The following is a 24,693-nucleotide window of genomic DNA, read 5'->3' as shown; positions in this document are numbered from 1 at the left end:
CATTTAAGCAACATCCTCCTTGAATGGCTGCAGATTAATATCTGATTCGCAGGAACGGAAGGGGCCTCCTTTGAGCTGACGGACCCCACTGGTCAGGCGCGGCGGAGGGAACTCGACACTCCGGCACAAAGGGCTGCAGCAGCGGCGCCTGAAGCTTTTAACTGGAGGCTCCTTTCACTGGCAAGGGGCCGTACCAAGAGCAGAGCCTCCAGGGCAAAAATGTTCTCACTGCATTTAGACTCCCCCCTCATTCTCCAAAGAGCTCAGGGGTGGCAAACAGGGTTCTCCCCCTCCTTACTTAATCCCCACAACAACCCCACGAGGTAGGTTAGGCTGAGAGAGGGTGACTGGCCCAAGGTCAGCTCGTGAAACTAAGGGGGAGAGAAAAGGGGGCAGGGAAATTCAACATGTTTTATGGCCAAGGATGGGACGTGGGTGGCGTTGTGGGTTAAACCACAGAGCCTAGGACTTGCCGATCAGAAAGTCGGTGGTTCAAATCCCCACGACGGGGTGAGCTCCCGTTGCTTGGTCCCAGCTCCTCCCAACCTAGCAGTTCAAAAGCACATCAAAGTGCAAGTAGATAAATAGGTACCACTCCGGCGGGAAGGCAAACAGCGTTTCCGTGAGCTGCTCTGGTTCATCAGAAGCGGCTTAGTCATGCTGGCCACATGGCCCGGAAGCTGTACGCCAGCTCCCTCGGCCATTAAAGCGAGAAGAGTGTCGCAACCCCAGAGTCGGCCAAAACTGGATCTAATGGTCAGGGGTCCCTTTACCTTTTATGGCCAGGGATATGGGCATATAAAACAGGGCAGCAAAAGAGGGCAGGCACATTGCAAAACAGACCAGTAAAAATGCACAGTCTTGTTTTTTACAAGCTTACTCCCCCCCCCACTTGTGGCTTTGGCTGCGAGTGCAGTGGGTACTGCCCCCTCCCCCAGCCCGCCCCCCACTAAGCTTGGTAAAATGGAGAATAAGGAAACCCAAAAACAGCATCTCTGTCACTACCTGCCATGCAATAGTGAAGAAGGTCCATCTACCCACCTGTTCCCGGCATGTGCAACACAACTACTACAGGGCTGCAAGCAGAGAGAAAGGGGCCAGAATTTGCAAGCCAAAGCAAGCCAAGCTGCAGGAAAGGGAGATTAGGAGGAGAGAGGGCGAGAATGACCTATGCATTTGTTTATTTGATTTGCATCAATTACGAATTTCAAAATCTAAAGCAAAGGAAATGCTTTTAAATAAAAATTAAAATAAAATGAATTGAGATTGTAGGTTGTTTCACAACAATAAACCAGATCAACAACAATCATCAAAATGCCTATATATTTTTAATCGTTTTTTATTGAAAGTTTCCAACATAAAATACAACAAAAGCCGAACTAACCTAAGAGAGAGAGAAAATGCCTAAATAAATCAAACCCCAGACAATGCATGAGTCTTTATATTAGTGAGGCAGCAGATAGAACAACACATACAACCGCACAAACACCAGCTTATCTGAAAAGCCTGGGTGGATAAAGCTGATGGTCAAAACTCAAATATGAGGATGGCGGTTGCACCTCCAAAGGCGCAAGGAGTTCCACAAGTGGGGTGCCACCACAGACAAAGCCCCGTCCCTCTCACTGAAAAACAGCAATGCCCATCAGAGAGGACCACGATAAGACTAAGATAAAGGTGCAGGCTGACAAGCATTTGGGCCATAAATTAAGATTATGCAAACCAACAATAAAATGCACTTAAGAGGAATGAATACAGATATAGCAATACTGGGAAACTGTTCTATGCAGAGTTGGTGCGTGGTTCTCCAGTGTTTCAGCCAAGGGACAATCTCAGTCCTACCTGGAGCTACCAGGGACCAATGACACCCCATGCATTGATAACCAAGAAAGAACATGGAGACTCCAAAGGCTTTCTGCTGAGTCAAAACCTGGGGGTCAGTCAGCAAAGTCCTGGCAAGATGGAAGAGTACTGGGGGTCAGCTCCAGGCCACCCAACTTCCTGTCTTCAACTACGGCAGAGAATTTATTTCCATGGTCCTAACATAGGAGCAGCTGCCCGGGACACCTGGGAATGCAGCTGAACAGGGCAGAGTCGAGGGAGGGTTTGGGAATCTTGTCTCGGCTCCTGTGTAAACCCATGTGGAAATTAAGGTGATATTTTATGGGTGCGCACAAGAGAAAAACTTTCCTCCTGCAACTTTGTCAAAATACCATGGGTATTAGTATAATGTATTATTTATAGATGCTGAGAAGGCCTTTGATAATATTTCTTGGGAATTTATAATAAAAAAAATTGGAATTACAGTGGTACCTCGGGTTACATTCGCTTCAGGTTACAGACTCCGTTAACCCATAAATATTGTTTCAGGTTAAGAACTTTGCTTCAGGATGAGAACAGAAATCGTGCTCCGGTGGCGTGGCAGCAGCAGGAGGCCCCATTAGCTAAAGTGGTGCTTCAGGTTAAGAATGGACCTCCGGAACGAGTTAAGTACTTAACCTGAGGTACCACTGTAATGGAAATGGGACAATGTTTTATAAAAGGGATCAGAGCAATCTATTCAGACCAAAAAGCTAGAATGCCAGACAAGGTTGCCCATTATCGCCATTATTATTTATAACAGTCCTGAAAGTCCTTCTAAGAAATATGAGAAAAACTGACAAGATTAAAGGAATTGGTGTCGGTCGAAAAGAATATAAATTGAAAGCCTTTGCAGACGATTTAGTTATAACAGTAGAGGACCCATCAACCATTGCAATGGAAGCACTGGAAAGAATTGAACAATGTGGACAGGTAGCAGGTTTAAAATTAAATAAAAAGAAAACAAAAATGCTTGTTAAAAATATGGATCAATATGTAAAAGACAAATTGCAACATAAATTAGGTATTGAGGTGGTAAAAAAGGTTAAATATTTAGGAATCTGGCTAACATCAAAAAATATAAATTTGTTTAAGGATAATTATATACTAGTATGGAATGGTATTAAAAGAGATCTAGAAGTGTGGGGAAGAATGAAATTATCTCTATGGGGTAGAATTTCAGTGATCAAAATGAATGTGCTACCCAAAATGTTATTTTTATTTCAGTCAATCCCAATTATAAATGGGCTTGGTAATTTCAAAGAGTGGCAAAAAGTAATAACAAAATTTATCTGACAAAATTCAAATTGCTTACAGATGTTAAAGAAATAGGAGGTTTCTCCCTGCCAGATTTGAAATTGTATTATGAAGCTTCTTGCCTGTGTTGGTTAAGGGATTGGATATTGTTAAAAAACACAGATCTATTAGCTCTGGAAGGATTTGACAATAGGTTTAGGGGGCATGTATATTTATGGTATGCGATGGTAAAAGTTCATGAACCACATAATTCGAAAATCAATCGATGAGGTATGGAGTAGATATAAGAGTTTATTAAAACGTAAAACACCATGGTGGCTGTCGCCATTAGAGGCAACATCTATAAAAAAGTTAAATATGGAACAAAAATGGGCCATCAGTGGAGATTTGGTAAAAGAGATGGATAACCAGTGGAAATTGAAACCTTATGAAGAGATAAAAGAGTCAGTAAAAGATTAGTTGCATTATCGTCAAATAAATGAAGTGTTTAGAGAAGATAAAAAGAAAAATGGAGTTGAATTTATAAGATCTAGGTTTGAAATGGATTTATTAGGCAGCAAAGTTAAAATATTGTCGAATATGTATAAGTTACTTTTGGAATGGCATACGAAAGATTAAGAAGTTAAATCTGTAATGCTACATTTGGGGATATGATATTGGTCATAATATACAGTTAGAAGATTGGGTAAATTTTACCGCATGCAGTTCACTTAAAGAAAATATAATGAAAATGATGTATAGATGGAATATAACACCAGTGAAATTAGCAAAAATATATAGAACAAATAATCAATGTTGGAAATATAAAGAAAAAGAGGGTACTTTTATCATATGTGGTGGACCTGTAAGGAGGTGAATGCCTTCTGGGAAATGATATATAATGAAATTTTTTAAATGTTGAAATATATATCTATAAAAAAAAAGCTATGGTTTTCCCAGTAGTGATGTATGGAAGTGAGAGCTGGACCATAAAGAAGGCTGATCGCCGAAGAATTGATGCTTTTGAATTATGGTGCTGGAGGAGACTCTTGAGAGTCCCATGGACTGCAAGAAGATCCAACCTCTCCATTCTGAAGGAAATCAGCCCTGAGTGCTCACTGGAAGGACAGATCCTGAAGCTGAGGCTCCAGTACTTTGGCCACCTCATGAGAAGAGAAGACTCCCTGGAGAAGACCCTGATGTTGGGAAAGATGGAGGGCACAAGGAGAAGGGGGCGACAGAGGACGAGATGGTTGGATAGTGTTTTCGAGGTTACCAGCATGAGTCTGACCAAGCTGCGGGGGGCAGTGGAGGACAGGAGTGCCTGGCGTGCTCTGGTCCAGGGGGTCACGAAAGTTGGACACGACTAAACGACTAAACAACAACAACAACAAAACAACAACAGACGCCTTCCTGTTAGGTATAGTAGGCCGAGAAATACATAAACAGGATGAAACATTGTTTTTATATGCAACAACTGCAGCGAGAATGTTATTAGCCCAAAGATGTAAACAAAATTTGGCAACAAAAGAAGAGTGGCAGATGAAATTACTGTACTATGCCAAATTGGCAAAACTGATGGGAAAAATCCGGAACCAGCAGGATCAGACTTTTCTGAAAGACTGGAATAAATTTGTGTTATATCTGAAGGACAACTGTAAATAACTAATATCGCTAGTAGGGCTACAAGAAGTTTTGTAAGGTCAAACTTATTACAGTTAATTTAGTATGTAAACAAGATTATGATTTAATAGCAAAAGATATATAAGAAAATGCAGTACATAGAGAATAGGTTTGAAAACCATCAGTCGGGGAGGGGGGAAGTTCTAGGCTCATGAAGCCAAATGTTTTATTTACTTTTGTACACTATGATGTTATGTAAGAAAGTATATGTAAAAACCAATAAAAATTATTATAATAAAAAATTAGTATAATATATTAATTAGGAAGCTATTAAAAGAGGTGGTGTTGTTGTTGTTTAAAAAATGCAGATGCAATTAAAACAGTTTTTATCACTCAACAGAGGGAATTTCCACAAGTGCAACACCCTCATACTGCCTCTGCAGATGGACCATAAAAAGCCCGGCTCCACTGCTATGCAACAAACTTAAGACTGTTTCCTAGAAAGAGAGATTAAGAATCCACAGCTGCCTGCAATTTTATGCAGAAAGAAACATTACAGAGTTTCTAAAAAGGGTGAGAGGACCTGGCTGGTCTGCTACAGGTGGACAATTTGGGGCAAAATCAGATGCAAAAGGCATGGAGGTGAACTTGACATGGATTTGGTAAACAGGCTTGCATGTGTAAAATCACATGCGAAGGTAGCACAGAAAATGCAATGCCGCAAATTCCACAGGCTGCCTCATGAACCCCCCCCCCCACTTTGCCCCAAGACGAAATGGGCTTGAAGGAGAATTAATTGCCTACTAGGGGACTGGAGGGAAGCCCCCCTCAAGCAATTGTTGGGAGAGGCCTAGTGGGCACAACATTTTTCAGCCAAGGGGATCTCCCCCCCCCCCAGCCATGGATCCCTGGGAGACATAGGAGTGCACTACCTTTTGCAAAAGCACCATTTTGCAGATCACGATGGGAGAGAGAGAGAGCACTTGCTTTGCAAAGTGGGGTTCTGCAGAGCCTGTGTCTCTGAGGTACAGCAGGCACATTCCCAGATTCGCTGGGTGTTTTGTATCACACCTGGAAGCAGAGTGGAAAACAACAGAGCTCTTGAAGGGTAGGGAGGTGGGAGTCTGTCATCTTATTTTCCACCTCTGGCACAGCAGAGCTTTAAACAAAACCCAACAGAAAGAATTGAAAATATCCTACAATCTAACAACAGGGCAGGATTCTTTGCATGCAGCTGTTAAAATCCAGAGGCCAAGGCAGCTTCACCATAGAATCACAGATGGGAACTCTGGCCAACCCCCTGCAATCCAGCCTCCTCCAACTTGCCTAGGGGTGGGGGTCCTCAGGCAGAGGTCCCCATTCTCCATCCATCTGGCCCGCCAGACTCTGCCCAGGTTCCCTCCCCCTGCTCCAAGCAAATGCCACTGAGCTGTGCCCATTCCACTTTCTCGGCTAGAGGGTGGACAGATGGGGGGGGGCATGGAGAAACTTCTGCTCTTTTGCACAGCTGTACAAAAGTAAGAGCAAAACTGGTGGCTCTGCTTACTTATTTCCTTTGGCTCCTGCCCACCAAGGGCATGTGGGCCGGGGGCATTTCTGGCTGAGCCCAAGAATTGGCCAGGCAAACTTTTCTGGCGGGGTGTGCCACAGGGAAATAGACCACACCAAGCAGCAGCCCCCCACTGCCCCGTATCCACAACACACACAAAAAGGTTTCTGCAGATTAGGCTAACAGTATCGTTTAGCTAACAGTATCATTTACATGCAATAGCCCAGATTTTTGTACAGAAACCTGATTTGTTGGTTTTGTTCCCTTTATATTTTTAACACAACTATCTATGATTAATGAATACCTGAACCTCCCTCTCTCTTTTTGCCCTGCAGAGGAGGGGACTCTTGGGAAGGGAACATGGGAGACACAGAGCCATTATGTGCTGGAAAGACTGGCGAGTGCAGTGCTTGCCACATTTAGGAAAATATTCCTATTTCTGGTTGGGCACGAAATCCAATCATGCTCAAAAGCAGTGTTTTCACTGCAAGAGGTGGCATTTGAAGCGCAGCGTCAAAGCCCTTTTGTTCATTGGCAGGCTCTGGTAAACAAGCAGCTCTTGTTATCTCCCCTTTCAGAGACACACTTGCGATGGGAGGAAACACCAGGGCAGCGGCGCACTGGAAGCACACAAAGAAAGCAAGAGGTTTGCTGCCACCAGAGGCACCAGGAAAGAGTTTGTGAAGATCCGAGGACTTGTCACATCTAACAGGCCACAACTGGCCCACCAAGGCCTCCTCTTCCGGACCTTTTTAGCAGCCCCTAGATACTTCCTTTGTTGCTCTAATGCAGTGGCTCCCAGCTGGTGGTCCACGGAACCCAGGGGGTCCACGTGAACCACCCAGGGGATCTGTGGCACCATTCGCATAACGAAACCTACCATGGAGATATCAACATTTTCCAAAGTGGAGGGTCCATGGTTTGGCTTTGGAAAAATAAGGTCTGCAGTACCTAGCTAACTGGGAACCCCTGCTCTAATTAATTTGACTTGTTAGCTCCCCCTCCCCCTAAGAGCAGCCAGTATGTCATGAATGATAGCTGAAAATAAATAGAGGTAAACTCCTGAATCTTCCAACACCTGGCTTCACTTGATGTCCACAAGTTCCAGGGTTATGAGCAAGAAAAACTTTTCTCTTTCCTCTTTCTCCAGGCCCCACCTAATTTTATACATTTGGCAGGATTCTGAGTTTTTCTGCATAGGATTTAGGCGAAGGGGGTGCAAGTTAGCAGAGGTTCCTGCACTGCAGGGGGCTGGACTAGAGGACCCTTTCAGTCCCTTCCAACTCTACGATTCTACGATCCTATCCTGCCACCTCTTACTTGACTTTTCACTGAACTGAAAAGTCTCCAGCACTTTGAGATTGAGATTGGACTCAGTCACATGACGTGGTTCAACCGAGGCGACACTTGCACAATGGCGTTCTGTAAGAAGTCTCTTGGACCCCCTTATGCCCAAGGAAGCTTTGTGTGTGCCCTGGGGAAGAATGCAGAACACACCCCCAATTCAGAAAAGGGCGCCATTCATGCATGCGCAACGCATTAGTGTGCCTCTGAATGCCCATAAGAGCTTTCGTTGGTCTTTGGCGCATACAGGCAGGGGCACTTAAGTTCTAGTCTTCGAAAGCAGGATCTCAAAGTACCCAAAGGCTATCCCACTCAGAGTTGGCAGCAGCAGCAGCAGATGCCTCAAAAGCATCCCTGAACCTCCCACTTGAGCATTTCAGAGGCTGAAAACCTTTGGCAGATAAGCTGCCAAAATACTTTCAGGGAACACAAAAGGACATTGTGTAATGGGGCCTTGGAAGAGGACTTCTGAAAAGTCTTGTCAACGCTCACGCTACTTTTCTTTCCCTCTTGTCTTTCTTTTTCTCCTCCTCCTCCTCCTCCTCCACCTCCTTTCATCCTTCTCTGCATCCATGGGGGAGAAGGCAGGCCAGGATCAGCCTCCATCCAAGGGGGCGGGCAAAGAGACGGAAACAGAGAAGACTGCGCAAGATAACACTCTCTGATTCTATTTGGGGGGCTGGGGGTGACCCAACATCTGTGTTGGGGGTTGCAGATTTCCCATCACGGGCATCTGGTTGGCCCCTGTGAGAACAGGGTTCTGGACTAGATGGGCCACTGGCCTGATCCAGGAGGCTCTTTTTGTGTTCTTACTAATTAAGGGGAGGGGACAGCAACACACGGCAGGAATAAGTCCCGTCAACCCCCCCCCCCTAGTATGGCTGGGAAGGCATAAAACTGAAAGTGCTCAGGTGCAGATGAAGGTGCACCAATGGACCCATGGGACCAGCAAGCCACCCACCAACACATAAGCTGTACTGCAGGCCCAGTCCACCCCCCATTCCCCACCCCATGGGGTTTCATTTCCCCCCAGGAGAGAGACAGCCACCCAGCACCCCAAAGCTACTGTGGACACCCCCAGCCTTCTCCAGTGGGATGTTTTGGGGGGTTTGTTGAAAAACAGGGTCTGACTGAGATGGACCTTTGGTTAGATCCAGCAAGTCTCTTCTGATACCTGCAAAAATGACCCACCACTTAAGGGCTGGGAATCTGATCAGCCAAAAAGGGATCTGGTCAACGAATCCATGAGGCACTGTCAAGGAACACGGAAGCATCTTCAAAGCCTTAATGTTGTGGGAGCAAAAAAGGTTTGAAAAACATAGTAATTATGGGGTGTGGGGGGATTATTAGCTCCTGTCAAGGGAAAAGGATATTAAATAAAATATTGAAATCTGCACAGTGGTATTCTTGGAATACCCAGCAGCATTTGTACACAGCTGATGATTGTTGTATTAAAACTGTTGCTGTTATTATTATTGACAAGTAGATTTTTATCTTCCGGAAGGAGCTCACCAGGGTGACCAACAGCAGGGAGTCCCTGATAGGAAGCCAACGGATCACATCTGGTGGATCACTTGAGCAGCACAGCCACCTCCGCAAGCGCATGCCCATTTTTAAAAGTCTGATGGCCCCCTCTTCCCTCCACCTCTCATGAGCCTAGGCTGGGTCTGAGTGCCAGGACCTCTCCTTTGCATGCAGAAGCTCCCAGGTTTAAAACCTGGCATCTCCAGGTAGGGCTAGGAAGGTCTCCTGGCTGCAGCTCAGAAGAGCTTCCAACACTCAGTGTAGGCCATACTGAGCTAGATGGACAAGAACGCTTCCTGGGCTCCTGCCATTTGCTGCAAAGCCCAGCACAACTGCAGGGGGCCGACCCTGCCAGCCTCCCCCGGCTCTGGAGTAGGCCATCTCTGAAACTAATAACCCCTAAAGATGGTACGTTGGAGGGGACAACTTTGGCCAGAAGGGCAACAAGGGCCACCAACTTTGTTCCGCAGTTTCGTTCCAAGAAAAAGGAAAGTTGAGCCCTGCCAAAGAAGGGAGCAGGGAGCCTCATCCAAGAGTGGTGCCGGCCGGGGTGCCTGACATTTTGTGAGCAGTGGAAGGCAGAGACCGCAAGCTCAAGGAGAGGCACCAGGACCTGGGACAGGAGATGCATGTCCCAGACTCAAGATGCCCCACTGATCGGCTCCATTGAGACCCCTCCAAGAGGTATTTTTTAATTGCTCATGGAAGAAGACACCAGCCAGCTCAAGAGAAGAATAGTGATCTCCAGCCGTTACAGCGGCAGCACAGACTTCCTGCATTTGTAGTAGAAACAGCAGCCGGGGTTCCAGGAACAGATACAGGCACAGACAAAGTGCAAAGGCAGAGGCATGCGGAAAGTGACATTTAATTAAAATATGAGCCAGGGCTCTGCAGCTGCAGGGAGACAGCAGAGGAGTGAGAGGGCAGCTGAGCGGAGGAGGGGGTGTTTGATTTATAATTTAAAGTAAAGCCCCATGCTCCTATAAACACAGAAGTGGGGGGAGAGAAATTGAAGATAAAAAGACCATCACCTGACACAGCTAAAGAGAGGGCACAGATTCAGTCTGGTCACGACCCCTTTTGTGGTCCACCTTGCTTTGCTGACAGACAGTGGCAAGGAAGGCTGGGCCGAGTTACTCTGTTTCAAGAAAACATTCCCAGGCTATAAATCCAGGCTGCGTCAAACAAGGCTGGGCAGCTGGCAGCCAAAGTGGTACAGAAGTCAGAGTGTCAGACTAGGACCTGGGAGAGACCAGGGTTCAAATCCCCACTCCGCCATGGAGTTCACTGGGTGACCTTGAGCCAGTCCCTGCCTCTCTGCCTAACTCACCTCACAGGGCTGTTGTGGAGATTAAAGGAGGAGGCAGAGAACCACATACGCCGCCTTGAGCTCCTTAGAGAAAACTTGTTGGCATCCATCTGTCTTGAGAGACAATGGAGTGCACGTCTGGGGGTGAAGTCAAGCCATTGTGTCAGCAGCACTGAAATGAACCCCCCTCCCCTGGGCACAAGCCTAGGCAGTGTGTACAGAGGTCCTGGGCAGCCCAAACACAAGACCCGCTCTCAGCCACGCTATTGTGGTCCAAAGAAAGCAGAGCCAGACGTTTGGCACCAGCTTGGCTGCAGGAGTTGCTAGAAGGAGGCGGACAAGGCACCATCCAACTGTCTCCACCCTGGATTTGTGGAGGGCTTCCTCCTGAGCCTTTTCTTCTCCTGAAGATATCCTGCCAGGCGGTGAAGGTTTAGGACCAGAGTTTTCCTTCTCCTAGATGGGCTCCTTTCCCAGGCGGATGAGCCCCATCTGCCCCTCACTTCCCTCTATGGCATGGGCGGAAACTGCTTTCTTGACCGTTGGACTCACCCACTATTGGTTTTCCTTTGCTCCTTTTAAAGGGAGATATATAAAAACTTCCTTTTGCAGGACCAGCTAGTCCCCAAATCAGAGCTGGAAATAATGCTCCACATGCTCCATAGCTCAGGGATATTGATTGCTTCTAAAACTTCACTGCTTTGCACACTAATGCTGCCTGGTATGAAAAATATATAAAATCATATATTAAAGGGGAAGGGAGAAATCCATTACTAAATTAATCAGCAGAGAGAGAGAAGTGCTTTCCCCCCAGAGACGGAAAGGGCAGGCTGATTTCTGCCCCGATTTTTAGCGGCATAGCACTCAGGGGGTGCCTAGCTGAAGAAGAAAGGCGGCCCCAAGGCTTGTCCTCCTGCAGGTGGGAGCAGAGAGAGGAGGATCCAGCTCCGTGGAGGATGCATCCATGGGGGGGGGGGCAGGGGGAGGAGAGACGGGCGCAAGGTCAGTTACCTCTTTAAAAATAAACCAGGAGTCTGCAGCTGGAGAATTGGCTCTGAGCGAAACATCTTCACCACCCTTGTTGTTATTAGAATTTATATATTGCTCTATACCCACAAGTCTCAAATGGACGACTGAGGCTCACAACCAGCCCTGACTCCTTGGCCCTCACTACCTCCTTGAGGCTGCCCCCTCGCCCTGTGGCAGGGACCACAGAAGCCACAACAGTGAGCAGGACCTCACTGCCAAGCTTCCAGACCCACCAGGGGCATAGCACTGGTTGCATTGGGGCACATGTGGGGCACAGACAGGAGACCCTCTGAAGAGATGTACAGGTGAAGGATGCTATACAAATTTAATAAACAATAACGATAACTTATGGAGGGCAACAAGCTCATCGTTCCTGCTGCAAATGCACCACTATGTGAGGCGAAGGAAGCCCAGGAGAAACGGGAGAAGGGAAACTGGGAAGAGAGAGGGGTGCTTGTTGACAGCCCCCCAGGGCAGCCAGCCAGCCAGCCAGCCAGCCAGCCAGCCAGCGTGTCCACAGCAGGAGGAGAAAGGCAGAGGAAGAGCCTCAGAAATGCCAACATCCCCTGTGCCTTCCAGCACAGGCGGGAGGCCAACATTAACAGGCTCACCTCTGATGTGAAATTAATACAAAAATTATTCAGCAGCACAGGCAGGATAATAGGATTCTGTGGTGGTGGCAGGCCAGCCGCTGCCACGCTGCGAGGTGGGCTCATTTAATATCGACGGAAACGACGCCAGAGGACAAGAAATAAGGCCCATAAAGATAATTGCCGAGATACTCAGGAGCAAATTAAGTAATCAGAGTCGCTTCTAAATCGTGCCTAGTTCTAAGAAGAGCCATCTTTTCCTATTACCCCAACAACCATTCATCAGAGGACAGGGAGGAAGGACTGCAAGTCCAGTTCCTCAAATGCTGTGCAGGCCACCATTCGATCAGCTTCTCTGCAAGAATATCCTGGGGGACTTTGTCAAAAGCCTTAGTGAAATCAAGATACATAACGTCACATCATTCCCCTGATCCACCAAGGTTGTAACTCTGTCAAAAAAAGAAATGAGATTTGTCTGGCATGATTTGTTTTTGAGAAACCCATGCTGGGTCTCAGTGATCAAAGCAGCAGAAATGTTCATCTCCAGGCCTGGAACATGGCAAACACTTGAAGGGAGAAGAGGAGAGAGGGCTCCTGATGCAAGACAGGGGAGGGGGGGAACCCCCAACACCCAGCCCTCCGGTTTAAAAACACACATTCATCACTTGAGACTCTTAATGCGCCTTTGCAGCCAGAGAGGTCACCGCAGCCTGCCTCAGCCGGGCTCATTAAATAGACAATTTAATCACAGCTTTGGATGGAGAGACAAAGTCCGCAAGGAACAGGTGCTTTGATGAGTGACCTTTCGGAACCTATTTTAATGTAACTAGTTTACGGCTTATCTGAAAGGCCAACTCATCAGGAGCCGCAAAGTCACAGCAAAACCCAGAGAAATAATTACAGGGGCCTGAGAAGGAAATAAAAAGGAAGGGGAGGCAGGAAGCAATTCCTTCGGGGCGTTGGCTGCATGGGGCCCTGGCTGGCGAGCACCCATGTCGCAGCACGGCAGCAAAGGGTGCTCCCCACCCCAGCCACGGGGCCACTCCCATGCCACCAATGGCTGCACTTTTGCTGGGGGAGGAAACTAGGCCGATTGCCATGGCCCCCAGACTGCAGGCTACCCCTGAGCACCCACCCACTTTCTACTCTCTCCTCCGCTCTAGGGACCTAGATCTCCCCCTTTATCCCTGGCCATTCCTTGGCCACACGGGCTGAGCTCCCTTCAAACCATACATCTGAAACATTGCACCGCCACTTTAAGCTTCCCCCAAAGAATTCTGGAAGGTGTAGTTTGTTAAGAGTGCTGGGAGTTGTTAGGGGATAACTGTCCCAGCAATTTCCCTCCCAGAACTACAATTCCCAGGGTGGCTTCACAATCAATCTCTGTTAAGTGTGTGTGTGGGGGGGTGCGCATTCCCAACAACTCTTGGCACCCCCAACACACCGCAGCTCCAAAACTCTTGGGGGGAAGCTGCAGCTATTGGAAATGGTTCCATAGCGATTTAACCCACATGGTGCAGATGTGGCCACAGAGGCACACCTTGGAAAGTGTCCCACAATGGGAATCGTTACGACTAACACCAGCTTTGGTTTGTGTGAAGGCAGTTGTGAGTCGAGTCCGCAGAAGAACCAGCGAGGGGGTCTACTCACACTTGCGTGGCTCCAGGGCCTTGTTTGGGCAGGTGAGGTGCTGGCTGGGCGGGTTCTGTGTCCTCTGCAGGCAGGCCAACATGACTGGTGGCAGGGAAAAGGCTCCAGTGGCGTCAATCCAGAGTGCGCTGCGGGGGACCCAAAAAGACGGAAGAGCGTCAGTCAGCAAAACTGGAGGGAGTCATAGCATCATGGAATTATCTAGTCCCACCCCCTGCAATGCGGGAATCTCAACTAAAGCATCCCTGACAGATGGCCATCCAACCTCCAAGGAAGGAGAGGCCACCATCCCCCGAGGAAGCCCATTCCACTGTTGAACGGCTCCTACCCTCAGAAGGTTTTCCTGATGTTGATTCTGAATCTCCTTTCTTGTAACTTGAAGTCATTGGTTCTGGTCCTGCCCTCCAGAGAAGGAGAAAACAAGCTTGCTACATCTTCCATGGGACAACCCTTTAGACATCTCCCCTCAGTCTTTCCAGGCTAAACATACCCAGCTCCCACAACCATTCCTCCTAAGGTTTGGTTTCCAGACCCTTGATCATTCTGGTTGCCCTCCTCTACACATGTTCCAGCTTGTCAACATCCTTCTTAAATTGTGACATCCAGAATTGGACAACATATTCCAGGTGTGCTTTGACCAAGGCAGAAGAGAGTGGGACTATTACTTCCTTGATCAGGACACTAGACTTTTGTTGATGCAGGCTAGAATAGCATTAGCTTTTTTTGCTGCTGCTGCATCACACTGTTGCCTCATGTTCAGCTTGTGGTCTACTAAGACCCCTAGAACCTCACTAGTCAGTAATAACAGACATCACAGACAGCCTAGGAAAAATGCAGATTGCATCCACACAACAGTTTATTTCCACTTTCATGTTTCCCTAGCTATTACCTTTCACGAGATATTTGAGCTTCCAAACAATGTAAAAGCTACTTGCAGAAATATAGCGTAATATAGTGAAAGTTTAGCACTCATTCCCATGTAATTTGTTTCCAGTAAAAAAATCTGTTGGAAATAACACTGAAATGAGCACTAAACTTGCACTATATTCTGCTAAATTTATGGAAGTGGCTTTTAAGTTTCATGAAAGTTCAAATATAATGCAGAAATTAAGAGGGAAATATTGTGGAATAAACTGCTGTGTGAATGCAGACTAAGTTGTGTGATTCTCCCACTTCAGAGGACCTTGCAAACTGAGTCAATAAGAAGATTGCTAAACAGAATAGCTCAGAGTGCAGCACCAGGCAGCTGAATTCAAGACAAACGAAGGACACAGGCCTTATGGTGGTGGAGATGTGCTTGAAAGGACGAGGGAGATACTGCCAGAAGCCTCAAAACAACAGAAGTTGCTGAATGATATTTCTAGGGAATTTCTGAGGCCCTACCCATGACTAACAAAGCCAGAATAATGTATGCAGAATGGCAGAGAGGAAAATAAATTACACCAAATAAGACATATTGTGCATAGTTGTCTAATTTGCATAATGCACACAGTTTGCTGAATCCAGCTTTATTATTGTTTTTCTTGGTGCAGAATCTGGACAGTCTTGGCAACATTATTTAAATTACTTATGCTTAATCACCCTGCCCCCACCCCACTGCCTTCTGTCCTAGCCCTGAGTGACTTCCAGAATGGTCTGAGCATTACAATTTAAGTGTGTGCACCAGGGAGGACTCAGCAGGCTGATCCAAGGACACGACAGAAAGTCAACTATGGAAGTTTTCCAAAAGTGCTTTTCTATCACTTCCTTTTGGGTGGGTAGGAACACCAAGTCCCCCCCCCCCCCAAAAAAAAAAAATAACCCCAGAAGCATCAATAAAAGCTGAATAACCCCAGAAGCATCAATAAAAGCTGAAGTGGCACAAATGTGGGCTCTTTTCCCAGCAGATGACAGAATCCTAAAACTGTCTACTTGGAAGGGACTCCAGAGTCCAAGCCCTTGCAATGCAGAAATCACAACCAAAGAATCCTTGTATTTGTTTGATAGGACAGTCCTCCCAACAGGGCAGGTTTTACCAGCAACACCTGATGGGAACAAACAAAACACAAAACTTTCCCCAAGTTTTAGAAAACACTCAACTCACACTGGATGTCCCCCCTCCACCCGAAAAGTAGCAAATGCTTCCCCCCAGCATGCAGCATTCGCTCCTCCCTCCCTCCCTCGGGCTCAGGAGCTTTCAGCTGCCCCATCTCAGGCTGCCCTCGAAATCCAGATGATCAAAGTCAAGGCGAGGGGAAAGAGGCCAAAGCCACCGATTTGCTCCTTTGGAGCTCAGCACACAGCCCTATCCTTTGGGAAGTGCAGCGCATGGCATAAATTATGCTTCGTTCCTCCCCACCCTGAGTGACGTCTGGAATGGCCTTGCCACTGCAACCAGGCGCAGGGAAAAGGTCGGCTGGCAATGTACAAGGAGCAGACAGTGTCCTTCCAAGAGGAGGTTTCTGTTCCATTATGCTTCCATGCTGAAATCCACTGACAGCTGCTTGTCAGGATGCATATATCACATCACACACAGATCTCTGGCTGCTGGAGGAAAGACTGGCCTACCCAGGGAGCATCAAGCAAATGTGGGGAGAAGAAAGAAGGGGAGGTCGGCTTAAACCATCAGGCAGCTTGCAAGAACTCAGCATATGCCTGGAAGGACAGGTCATCTGATCAGGAAGGCTGCCTCTTGGTCTCAGGAGTGCCGGAGCCTGGCTGTCTCTGAGGAAAGGCACAAATCTCCCTCTTTCCCTACTGCCTCCACTTGTTTCCAGGTGGACTGACTTAAAATTAGCCTTCCAACATCCGGATTCAGGCAAATCACCCAAGAGGCATGCATACTTGTTGCCTGCTGCAAGAATTAAGATGTCTGGTTTGTTACTCCAGAAAGCCTTACTGGAACCCAGGAGCAGCCAGAGCCGGATTTCCCATGGCCCAGAAAGTAAACACCTCGGGGGCTAAATTAGGGGTGAGAAACCTGTGACTTTCTAGACGCTGCTGGATGCCCCTCCCACCATTTCTGACCATTTGGCATGTCGGCTCAGGGGGGTGGGAGATGGGGGGGGGTGTCATAGGTTCCCCCATCTTGGTCTAAATATTAACCAGTGCAACAAACATACAAAATATTGATGTACAGTTAACCTCAAAAAGTCACACTACTTCTTTTAAATGGAAAAACGGACTTTTATCTAGATATCTTAGATAAAAATTCATGGATTTTATTTTAAGATATTATGACTGAAAATGTTTGGACTGTATCATATTCAGATTGCATTTTTAAAAGTTGTTCCTAAGGGACACTTCATAGGATGGGCATTTTTGAAATATGAGGTTTTGTTTTTTTAATTGGCCTTTGACAGCTATGTGATCTTCCCTAACATATTCCTGGTCTAAGCCCAGGCATCATAAATAGGTTTGGAGCAGATTTTCCTCTCTTTAGAACAACTGTGCACTATTTCTTGGAACTTTACTACCATGATTGTAGGTGGGGAATTGCATGTTTAGATTCCCTCTCATTTTTTTTAACAATAAAATAATCCTTACACTTAGAAAATTAGCAGGTAATGGTTAAAGTTGGAGCTACAGCCTTCCTCCCTTAGCTGCTCATTTCTAAATGCAGGGATGCTGTCTCTCTCCGTGTATGTTTTCTTTAACCACCAAGAACACAAGACAGCTCAAAACATTTTAGTGCCCAAGGTAAAAAGACAAAATAAATGGTGCCCCCCCCCCATACACACACAGATAACTAAATGGTTGCTGCTCTTTGCCCTTTAATGTTAACCCCCTAGTTCAGGTGTCAGCAACCTTTTTCAGCCGTGGGTCGGTCCACCATCCCTCAGACCATGTGGTGGGCCGGACTATATATATATTTTTTTGGGGGGGGGGGGAATGAACGAATTCCTATTCCCCACAAATAACCCAGAGATGCATTTTAAATAAAAGCACACGTTCTACTCATGTAAAAACACCAGGCAGGCCCCACAAATAACCCAGAGATGCATTTTAAATAAAATGACACATTCTACTCTTGTAAAAACATGCTGATTCCTGGACCGTCCGTGGGCTGGATTGAGAAGGCGACTGGGCCGCATCCGGCCCCCAGGCCTTAGGTTGCCTACCCCTGCCCTAGTTGTGCCACCTTCCCCAAAGGGGGCCATTTTTTAAAAAATGCAGCCTGTTAATCTGCAAGCAGTGAAGTCCCAAATATCAGGGTCCTACGTGACTGCTGTCTGTGTAAAGATCAGCTCTTTGTCCTGGGCTCAGATTAAACCCTGCAGCGGATCTCCACCCCTTTCTTCCTGATCCTTCAGTCTGGATTCCCACCCTTGCGGCTTTCTAGCTCCCTCAGCATGGCAGGTGCAGGAGCAGCTTGTGTGCAAATCCCTTTTCCTCACCATCAATTCTGACTGCAGAGGGAACTGGAATAAAACAGTGTCCTGCTCTGCTCCAGGTGACTTTCAAACAATTCATGGTAACCTTTTTGGGCTGCTAATTAGAAGCAACCTCCTGAGAAATGCTGGAGGGATGGGCGGAGCGGAGCAGGGACGAAGGCAGAAGAACAGGTGCAAGACCTGCAGCTACTCCTTTCCCTCTGCCTCCACCAAATCTCCTCCTTCGGATATGCCAAATGGAAGCAGGCACCATTTCCCCAAGGCTGCGAGCAAAACGTCCCCAGGAGAAATTACACAGGTGGAACTAAGGCAGGCCCTTAAAATCTCAGAGTGGTGGTAAGGGAAACCAAAAGAAAACCTAAATTGCGTGGGATGTAACATCACAGAAGGCAGTCAAATACATTTCCTGTTTGTCCAGAGTTTGTCCAGAGTCCTGTTTGCCCACAGGGGGATGTTACTCCAGCCAGGAGGACTTTCTGTCACACCTGTCTGGAGCATCCTCCTCCTACATGTGACCAAGTAGATGGGCGTGACCCTGGGAGACCCCATAAAAGGGCTGGTCACACATCCATCTTCCCTTCTTCTTCTTCGCTTTATTCCATCCTGATGCCCTTTGCTGTCTGCTGGCTCTTAGCCAGCAGCACATGGGCTCAATCCCCATATGGGATGAACCCACACTCTCTTCTGTAACTACAAGCTAAAGCCTGCCTTCAGGGAACCTACTGTGAACTGAATGTAAGTAAACTTCTGGTTACTTTTAAAAGAAGATTGTTGTGCAGACAAAATTTCAAATTAATAAAGCTGAGGGAAAGCAGTTGCAATCCCATGCTGCGCCAACTCCATTTGCATGGAAAGCAAACAAAACCGCCAGCGGTCCTCGAGTAAAGTGCCTGGCCAAAATGGGGCGGCTGCTGGCTGGCCAGGCTCAAGGTCACCCCTCCTGGGATGTTTCTGCGGGTGGGAGCTCAGAAGGGGCCACGGCCGGCCCTCGTCCTGCCCAGAAGCGCAAGGAAGGGTGCTGGGGAAAGGCAGGGAAGTTCCCTCCTGCTCTGGCACGATTCCCCCCGGGGACATTTCCTCATCATGGCTCATGAAGTGGGAGACTGCACACCGTCCGTCCCCTCTGACTGGAGTGAACTGGTTAATGGTTATGTCAGCACGATTTAGCCCAACGTCCTTCCCCCTGAACGCAGCCGACAGGCGTGAGCGGAAATGGCTGGCCGTCTCCTCTCCAGGCTGATAAATTAGCATGGACAGCAAGGAATTGCTCGCTCTCAGCCTCCCTGCGGATCGTCCTCCTCCCTTCCAAACAGACTTGTGTCCTTTGCTGCCTCGTGACTCGTCCCCCAAGAGAGAAAAGGCAACCTCAGGAGGGAACTCTGGCCTTCAAACAGGGGGCAGGCAGGCAGGGCAGCCATGAGCGGTCAGCCAGAGAGGCCGCCTACCCCAAGAGACACCTTCCCTTAACAAGGGCTGCTATCACACAGTAAATTTATGGGCCACCTTTTCTTACCAATGGCAACTCAAGGCATTGCAGGGGGTTGGACTGAGTGACCCTCGGGGCCCCTTCCACCTCTACAGTTCTAAGGCAACTTGCAAGCAAGCAAGCAAAAAACCAGACGGGTACATTTAAAACCAAGGAAGGAAGAAAAATACATTTTCAAAGCACCCCACCCACCCAGATCTCATAATGGAATGAAACAACAACTGAATGGGGTCTCTGCACACATGTTCAGAGGCAGCACTTCATGTCTCTGGCTTGCTGCTGTAGCCAGCTCAGCACAGGCTTGGGCTCAAACAGGTTTTTATGCTGCCTGCAACCTTTGCTGCTTCTTGCTGTTTATTCTGCCCTTTGTCCCTCCCGCATTCCTCTATGGGAGGTCCAGAGCTAGCAACACGAGAATGGGGCCTTCTCCGTGATGGCTCCCCACTTGTGGAATGCTCTCCCTAGAGAGGCCCTCCTGGCGCCATCATTACGCATCTTTTGGCACCAGGCAAAAACGTTTCATTTTCACCAGAGCTTTGGTATTTTAACTACCTGTGGCCCCTTGGATGGGTAGGATATTTTAATCGTGCCTTTTAAAACCATGAATGTGTTATCTATTTTTCTACGCTTTTGTTTTGTGATGGTTTTAATGTATGTTATCTACATATTGTTGCGAGTTGCTTTGGATTGCAATGGCAAAAAAGGTAGCTAGTGAGTTTAAAAATAAAAAGAATGATAAAAGTATTTATTTTTAAATGACTGTATATATGCAGGCTTTAAAATAGTTTTTTAAAACTCAGTTGCTGCACAGCAGTACGCACTTAGACACTTTGCGGTTTATTATAAGAACAACAGAGGCAATCTTTTGTTTCTCAACACAAATCCTGCTTGTGGGTTCTTGTCCTGTGGGGAGGGAGGTTCAAGTCCCTGCATCAAAACCAGGTCACACTAGTGCCACTTATATATGTGTGCATATTATATCAGATTTCATTGAAAAAGTAAAAAAGAATGAGTAGCTAAAAACTGAGCTAGTGGAGAAACAGCAAGATGTAGAAAACCAAATTTAAAAATATTGAAAAGCAAAACACTCACAAAAAGGAGAAATCAAACCAGTTCCAAAATGTACATTTTTTTATTCCTAAACAGTTTTTACAAGTACAGTGGTGCCTCGCAAGACGAAAAGAATCCGTTCCGCGATTCTCTTCGTCTAGCAGTTTTTTCGTCTTGCGAAGCAAGCCCATTGACGGCTTAGCGGATTAGCGCTGGCTTTTAGCGGCTTATCAGCTTAGCGGATAAGCAGATAAGCGGCTTAGCGGCTTAGAAAAAGGGGGGGGGAGGGCGAAAAAGTCGGGAAAACTCGCAAGACATTTCGTCTTGCGAAGCAAGCCCATAGGGAAATTCGTTTTGCGAAGCGCCTCCAAAACGGAAAACCCTTTCGTCTAGCGGGTTTTCCGTCTTGCGAGGCGTTCGTCTTGCGGGGCACCACTGTATACATTTCCCCCCTCTGCCCGTTCTTGTAAGCAATCAAGGCACACAGCACATGTGGTGTGCCAAAGTTTGAACAACTGTTCCTTGTGCGTAGGGAAACCTGACTTGATTTCTGGTATTTTTCAAAAACCACAGAAGTGTTTGCACCTTTCTGAAGCCACTCCCACAGGGCCAGTTGGGCTGAAGAGGCTGCTTCCGCTGTCCCTTTCCGGACCACCTCAAAGGATCCATTTCTCCTTCAGCCAAAAAGTTCAGCAAAAATATGCTACACTTGCGAGGGAAAGGTGCGCCGAGAGAAAAGTTATTTAATCCTGAACAGGTGCCTGGAGTTGCCAAATTGGTCCACTTTGCTCCTAGTAATGAAGTATTCATGAATAAAAGCCTTTTCCACTATTTTTCTTAAGATGCTAATTTCACAACAAGAGTTCGTTACCATGTAATTATCCCAATCTTGTATTTCCCCATCTGTAGCAGACTCTCTCTAAAAGCAGAAGACAATCACACAACCACCTTTCATCACTGACTATTTTACTTTCTGCAAAGGTACCTTGAAAGAAGTGATTTTCCTCTGAAAGGGACTTTTATTCTGTTTCAAAACCAATTTTCTCCTATTACTGTCTTTAAGAAAAGGAGCGAGACACAGAGAAAGGAGCATTTGTTATATGTCCCTCGTTAATGCAGCTCGTGGTAAAAAGCAGCGATATCCATTTCCCGGCTTTGATTTCTGGTAATTTTAAAATATGATATCACAATCAGTCAGAAATTATGTAGTTGGAGAGAAGAAAATACATATACGCGCATACATCCGAGAACAGAGCAGGGAATTGAATACACTTGACTGATAAGCCAGCCAGCTGCTCACCTCCACAGTGCCAGGATTACAACCTTGGCCTGGTCATACAGGGAGCTAGCAAGCCGCTAGAGCGCTGGGAAGCAGCTAAACTCCACAACAACAAAAGCCACAAGGATGGCAGGAGGTGGGGTTTTTAGGGCACAATCAGATGCAATTCATGCAAGGTGCAAAAAACCAGCCAGAGGGATGCATGTGCTGCAGATTTTGCAGGAAGGGGCCTGTGTTCCTCTCACTTAAGGTATCCTGACACTCCCAGTTTGCACGTCACACTAGGCCCACAAGTGAGTTCCCAGAGAGAAGACCGGGGCCACACAAGGCTCCTTATGGCTCCTGCTGCCACTCCCCAGGCATGGCTGAGCCACAGTGGGGCTGTGCCATGGGGCTGCACCTGGACTAGGTCCACAGTTTCCAATTCTCGGGTGGTTCCTGTGTCCTGAACACAGCCAGCCCCTCCCAGCAGAATGAGAAGCCAGTGCTCCACCAAAGCATTTCCAAGGTCCTAGGCTCAATCCCTGGTTGCTCCCAAAGGGTGGGGAGGCCAATGCGCTCTATGTGGGCTACCCTTGCAGACAACTCAGAAACTTTCATGGGTCCAAAATGCAGCTGTCAGATTACCAGCCGGTGTTGTTTAGATCCACATAACACCCGATTTAAACGAGCTGCACTGGTTGCCAGTTCATTTCTGGGCCCAATTCAAGGTGCTCACGTAAACGTCCAAAGCCCTAAACAACTTAGGCCTCCAATATCTGAAAGACCCCCTCCTTCCCTGCAGACCCACTTGGGTGCTGCCATCAGCAGAGGGGGAACTCCTAGTGCTTCCTCCACCCTGAGAAGTGGCAGGGAGTGGTGGCCTGCGAGTGGAGGGCCTTCTCTGTGGTGGCCCCTCAGCTGAAGAACTTCTGCCCCCCAGAGGTGCATTGTCATTATGCAGTTCCTGGCAAATGCAGAAGATGTGCCTCTTGACCCTGGCATTGGACATTTGGAGATACAGATTTTCACAATCCACCCTATTTCTGTGACTGTAAGCAACTTTAAACTTGCTTTTATTACTGTCTTTTAAGGTTGCACCCAGCCCGGGGACCATAGGGGGGAGGGAAAGTGACCATAATAATAATTTTAAGTATCAAGACTGGGTCAGGCCACTGCTGCTTTGTCCAATTGTGCTGGGGTGTGTGTGTGTGTGTAAAAATAAAACATTTTAAAATTATTGTTGTAATTGCTTTTTAAAATTATTATCCTTTCTATGTTTTTAGCTTTCCCAGTTTTCTCTCCGTTTTTGCATTTTTATCCATAAGCTGCCTGGAGTCCTGGTCTGGGGAAAAGGCAGAATGTAAATAAATAGCAATAACAATAGCCCTGGAGTAGACAGATACAGCGTTCTTTATTTGCAGAGCTGAGATGCTCCCTGAAATAAAGGCGTCCGCCTGCCCTCTTTCCGCAGCGCTTCTCCTGCACAGCCATGGCGCTGCTCCAATCCCTCGCCCGCCCTCCTTGTCCTAAGCCTCATCCCACCTGCCGTCTCCTCCAGCTCTTGATGACCAGCCAACAGGTACTCGCCATCTGGGTCTCTGGCAGGAGGGTGCTGCTGCTGGCCCTCCCTGCCCGCCTGGCGCTTTGTGTTAATCCTCCTGGCAAATCCACAGGCAGCCCTCCTCTCCCCGGAGACCAACGCTGCCACCTGGAGAAGCCGGAGCAAAGGCGGCTGGGGAATAAACTCTGGGGAGCGAAAACTCTTAGAACTGCAGCTTCCTATTTTCCTCATCACACAAAGAGTGACGTGCTACATTATGACAGACCTCAAACCTGAGAGGTGACCCACTCCTGGAACTGAAGACAGGGCGCAGGTTAACGCAAAACCAGTTGCCTCTTATATCCGTATGGTAACAAGGTCAAGCTGGTTTGCACGGGGGCCTGCCAGGCTCCCCATCGGATTGGCTCATCTGCTGTGATGTCATGGAGCATGCACAGACAGACCCAAAACTGCTCAGCAACCATGCGAGTGCAAGGAAGCATCAGGGTCTCTTCCCATGCAGTTCTGCCTGGGTCCCTATTGCAGACCAAGGGCACGTATGGGCAGCCTTCCAGGAGCCCCGTGCCAGAGAAAAAGGGGGGCAAAGCAACAAATGCAAATTTTAGCTTTGCACGGCAGCAACGCTTCTGAATGCCAGTTGCTGGAAGCCCAAGGAGGCCAGAGGCTCTTCCCCACAACAGGGACATGGCTGGCCACCGTGAGAACAGGAGGCTGTGCTGAAGGGGACCCCGCTGTCCCAAGCCAGAGGGGCTCTTCTGGTGGTCTAGGTCATGAAGGTCTGGCTTGGTATGAGGCAGAGGAGGAAATGCCTGAGGGAGCTTTGGAGGCTGTGGACCAGAGAATGGCGGGAGACCAACTAGCCAGGCTGATCTACCACATCTTTAATGGGGCACTTTGTGCATTTGGTTTACTCCATCTGCTATGTTCCCCCCACCCCTGCCAGGGGTCCACTGCAGCTTCTGCAGCATGAGCTCAAGCTACACTGCCAGACATGAGCTGCCATGAAACCTATGGAAGGAGCAAACCTACTAGGAACAGGCTAAGCTTTGAACAGAGTCAGGCCATTGGTCTATTCAGCTCAGTACTGTCAACACTGACTGGCAGCAAATGCTCTCACTTTCAGACCTACCCTACTGCCTCAAAATTGAAAAGCTGCTTGGATTTTACAGGAAAATGCACTGGGCCAACCGTGGGGGTTGTGTGTCTCGAAATGGGGCAGAGATGGGATCTCCCAACATGGAGTTTAAGCTG

At 47.6% G+C, this 24,693-nt stretch overlaps 1 protein-coding gene across 1 annotated transcript in view; it reads right to left on the bottom strand.

Annotated features, from left to right (window-relative positions):
* Positions 1-14,715, bottom strand: part of FAM222A (family with sequence similarity 222 member A) — a 40,592-nt gene extending 25,877 nt beyond the window's left edge. The window contains exon 1 of the mRNA XM_079949790.1: positions 13,712-14,715. Coding sequence (XP_079805916.1) covers positions 13,712-13,793 — 82 coding nt within the window. The 5' untranslated portion in view covers positions 13,794-14,715. The remainder of the gene's footprint in view (positions 1-13,711) is intronic.
* Positions 14,716-24,693: the final 9,978 nt, after the last annotated feature.

This window comes from Podarcis cretensis, assembly GCF_951804945.1.
Source record: "Podarcis cretensis genome assembly, chromosome: 13".
NCBI lineage: Eukaryota > Metazoa > Chordata > Lepidosauria > Squamata > Lacertidae > Podarcis > Podarcis cretensis.
Note: the sequence above shows the minus strand (reverse complement) of the source record. Positions and strands in the feature narration are given on the sequence as shown.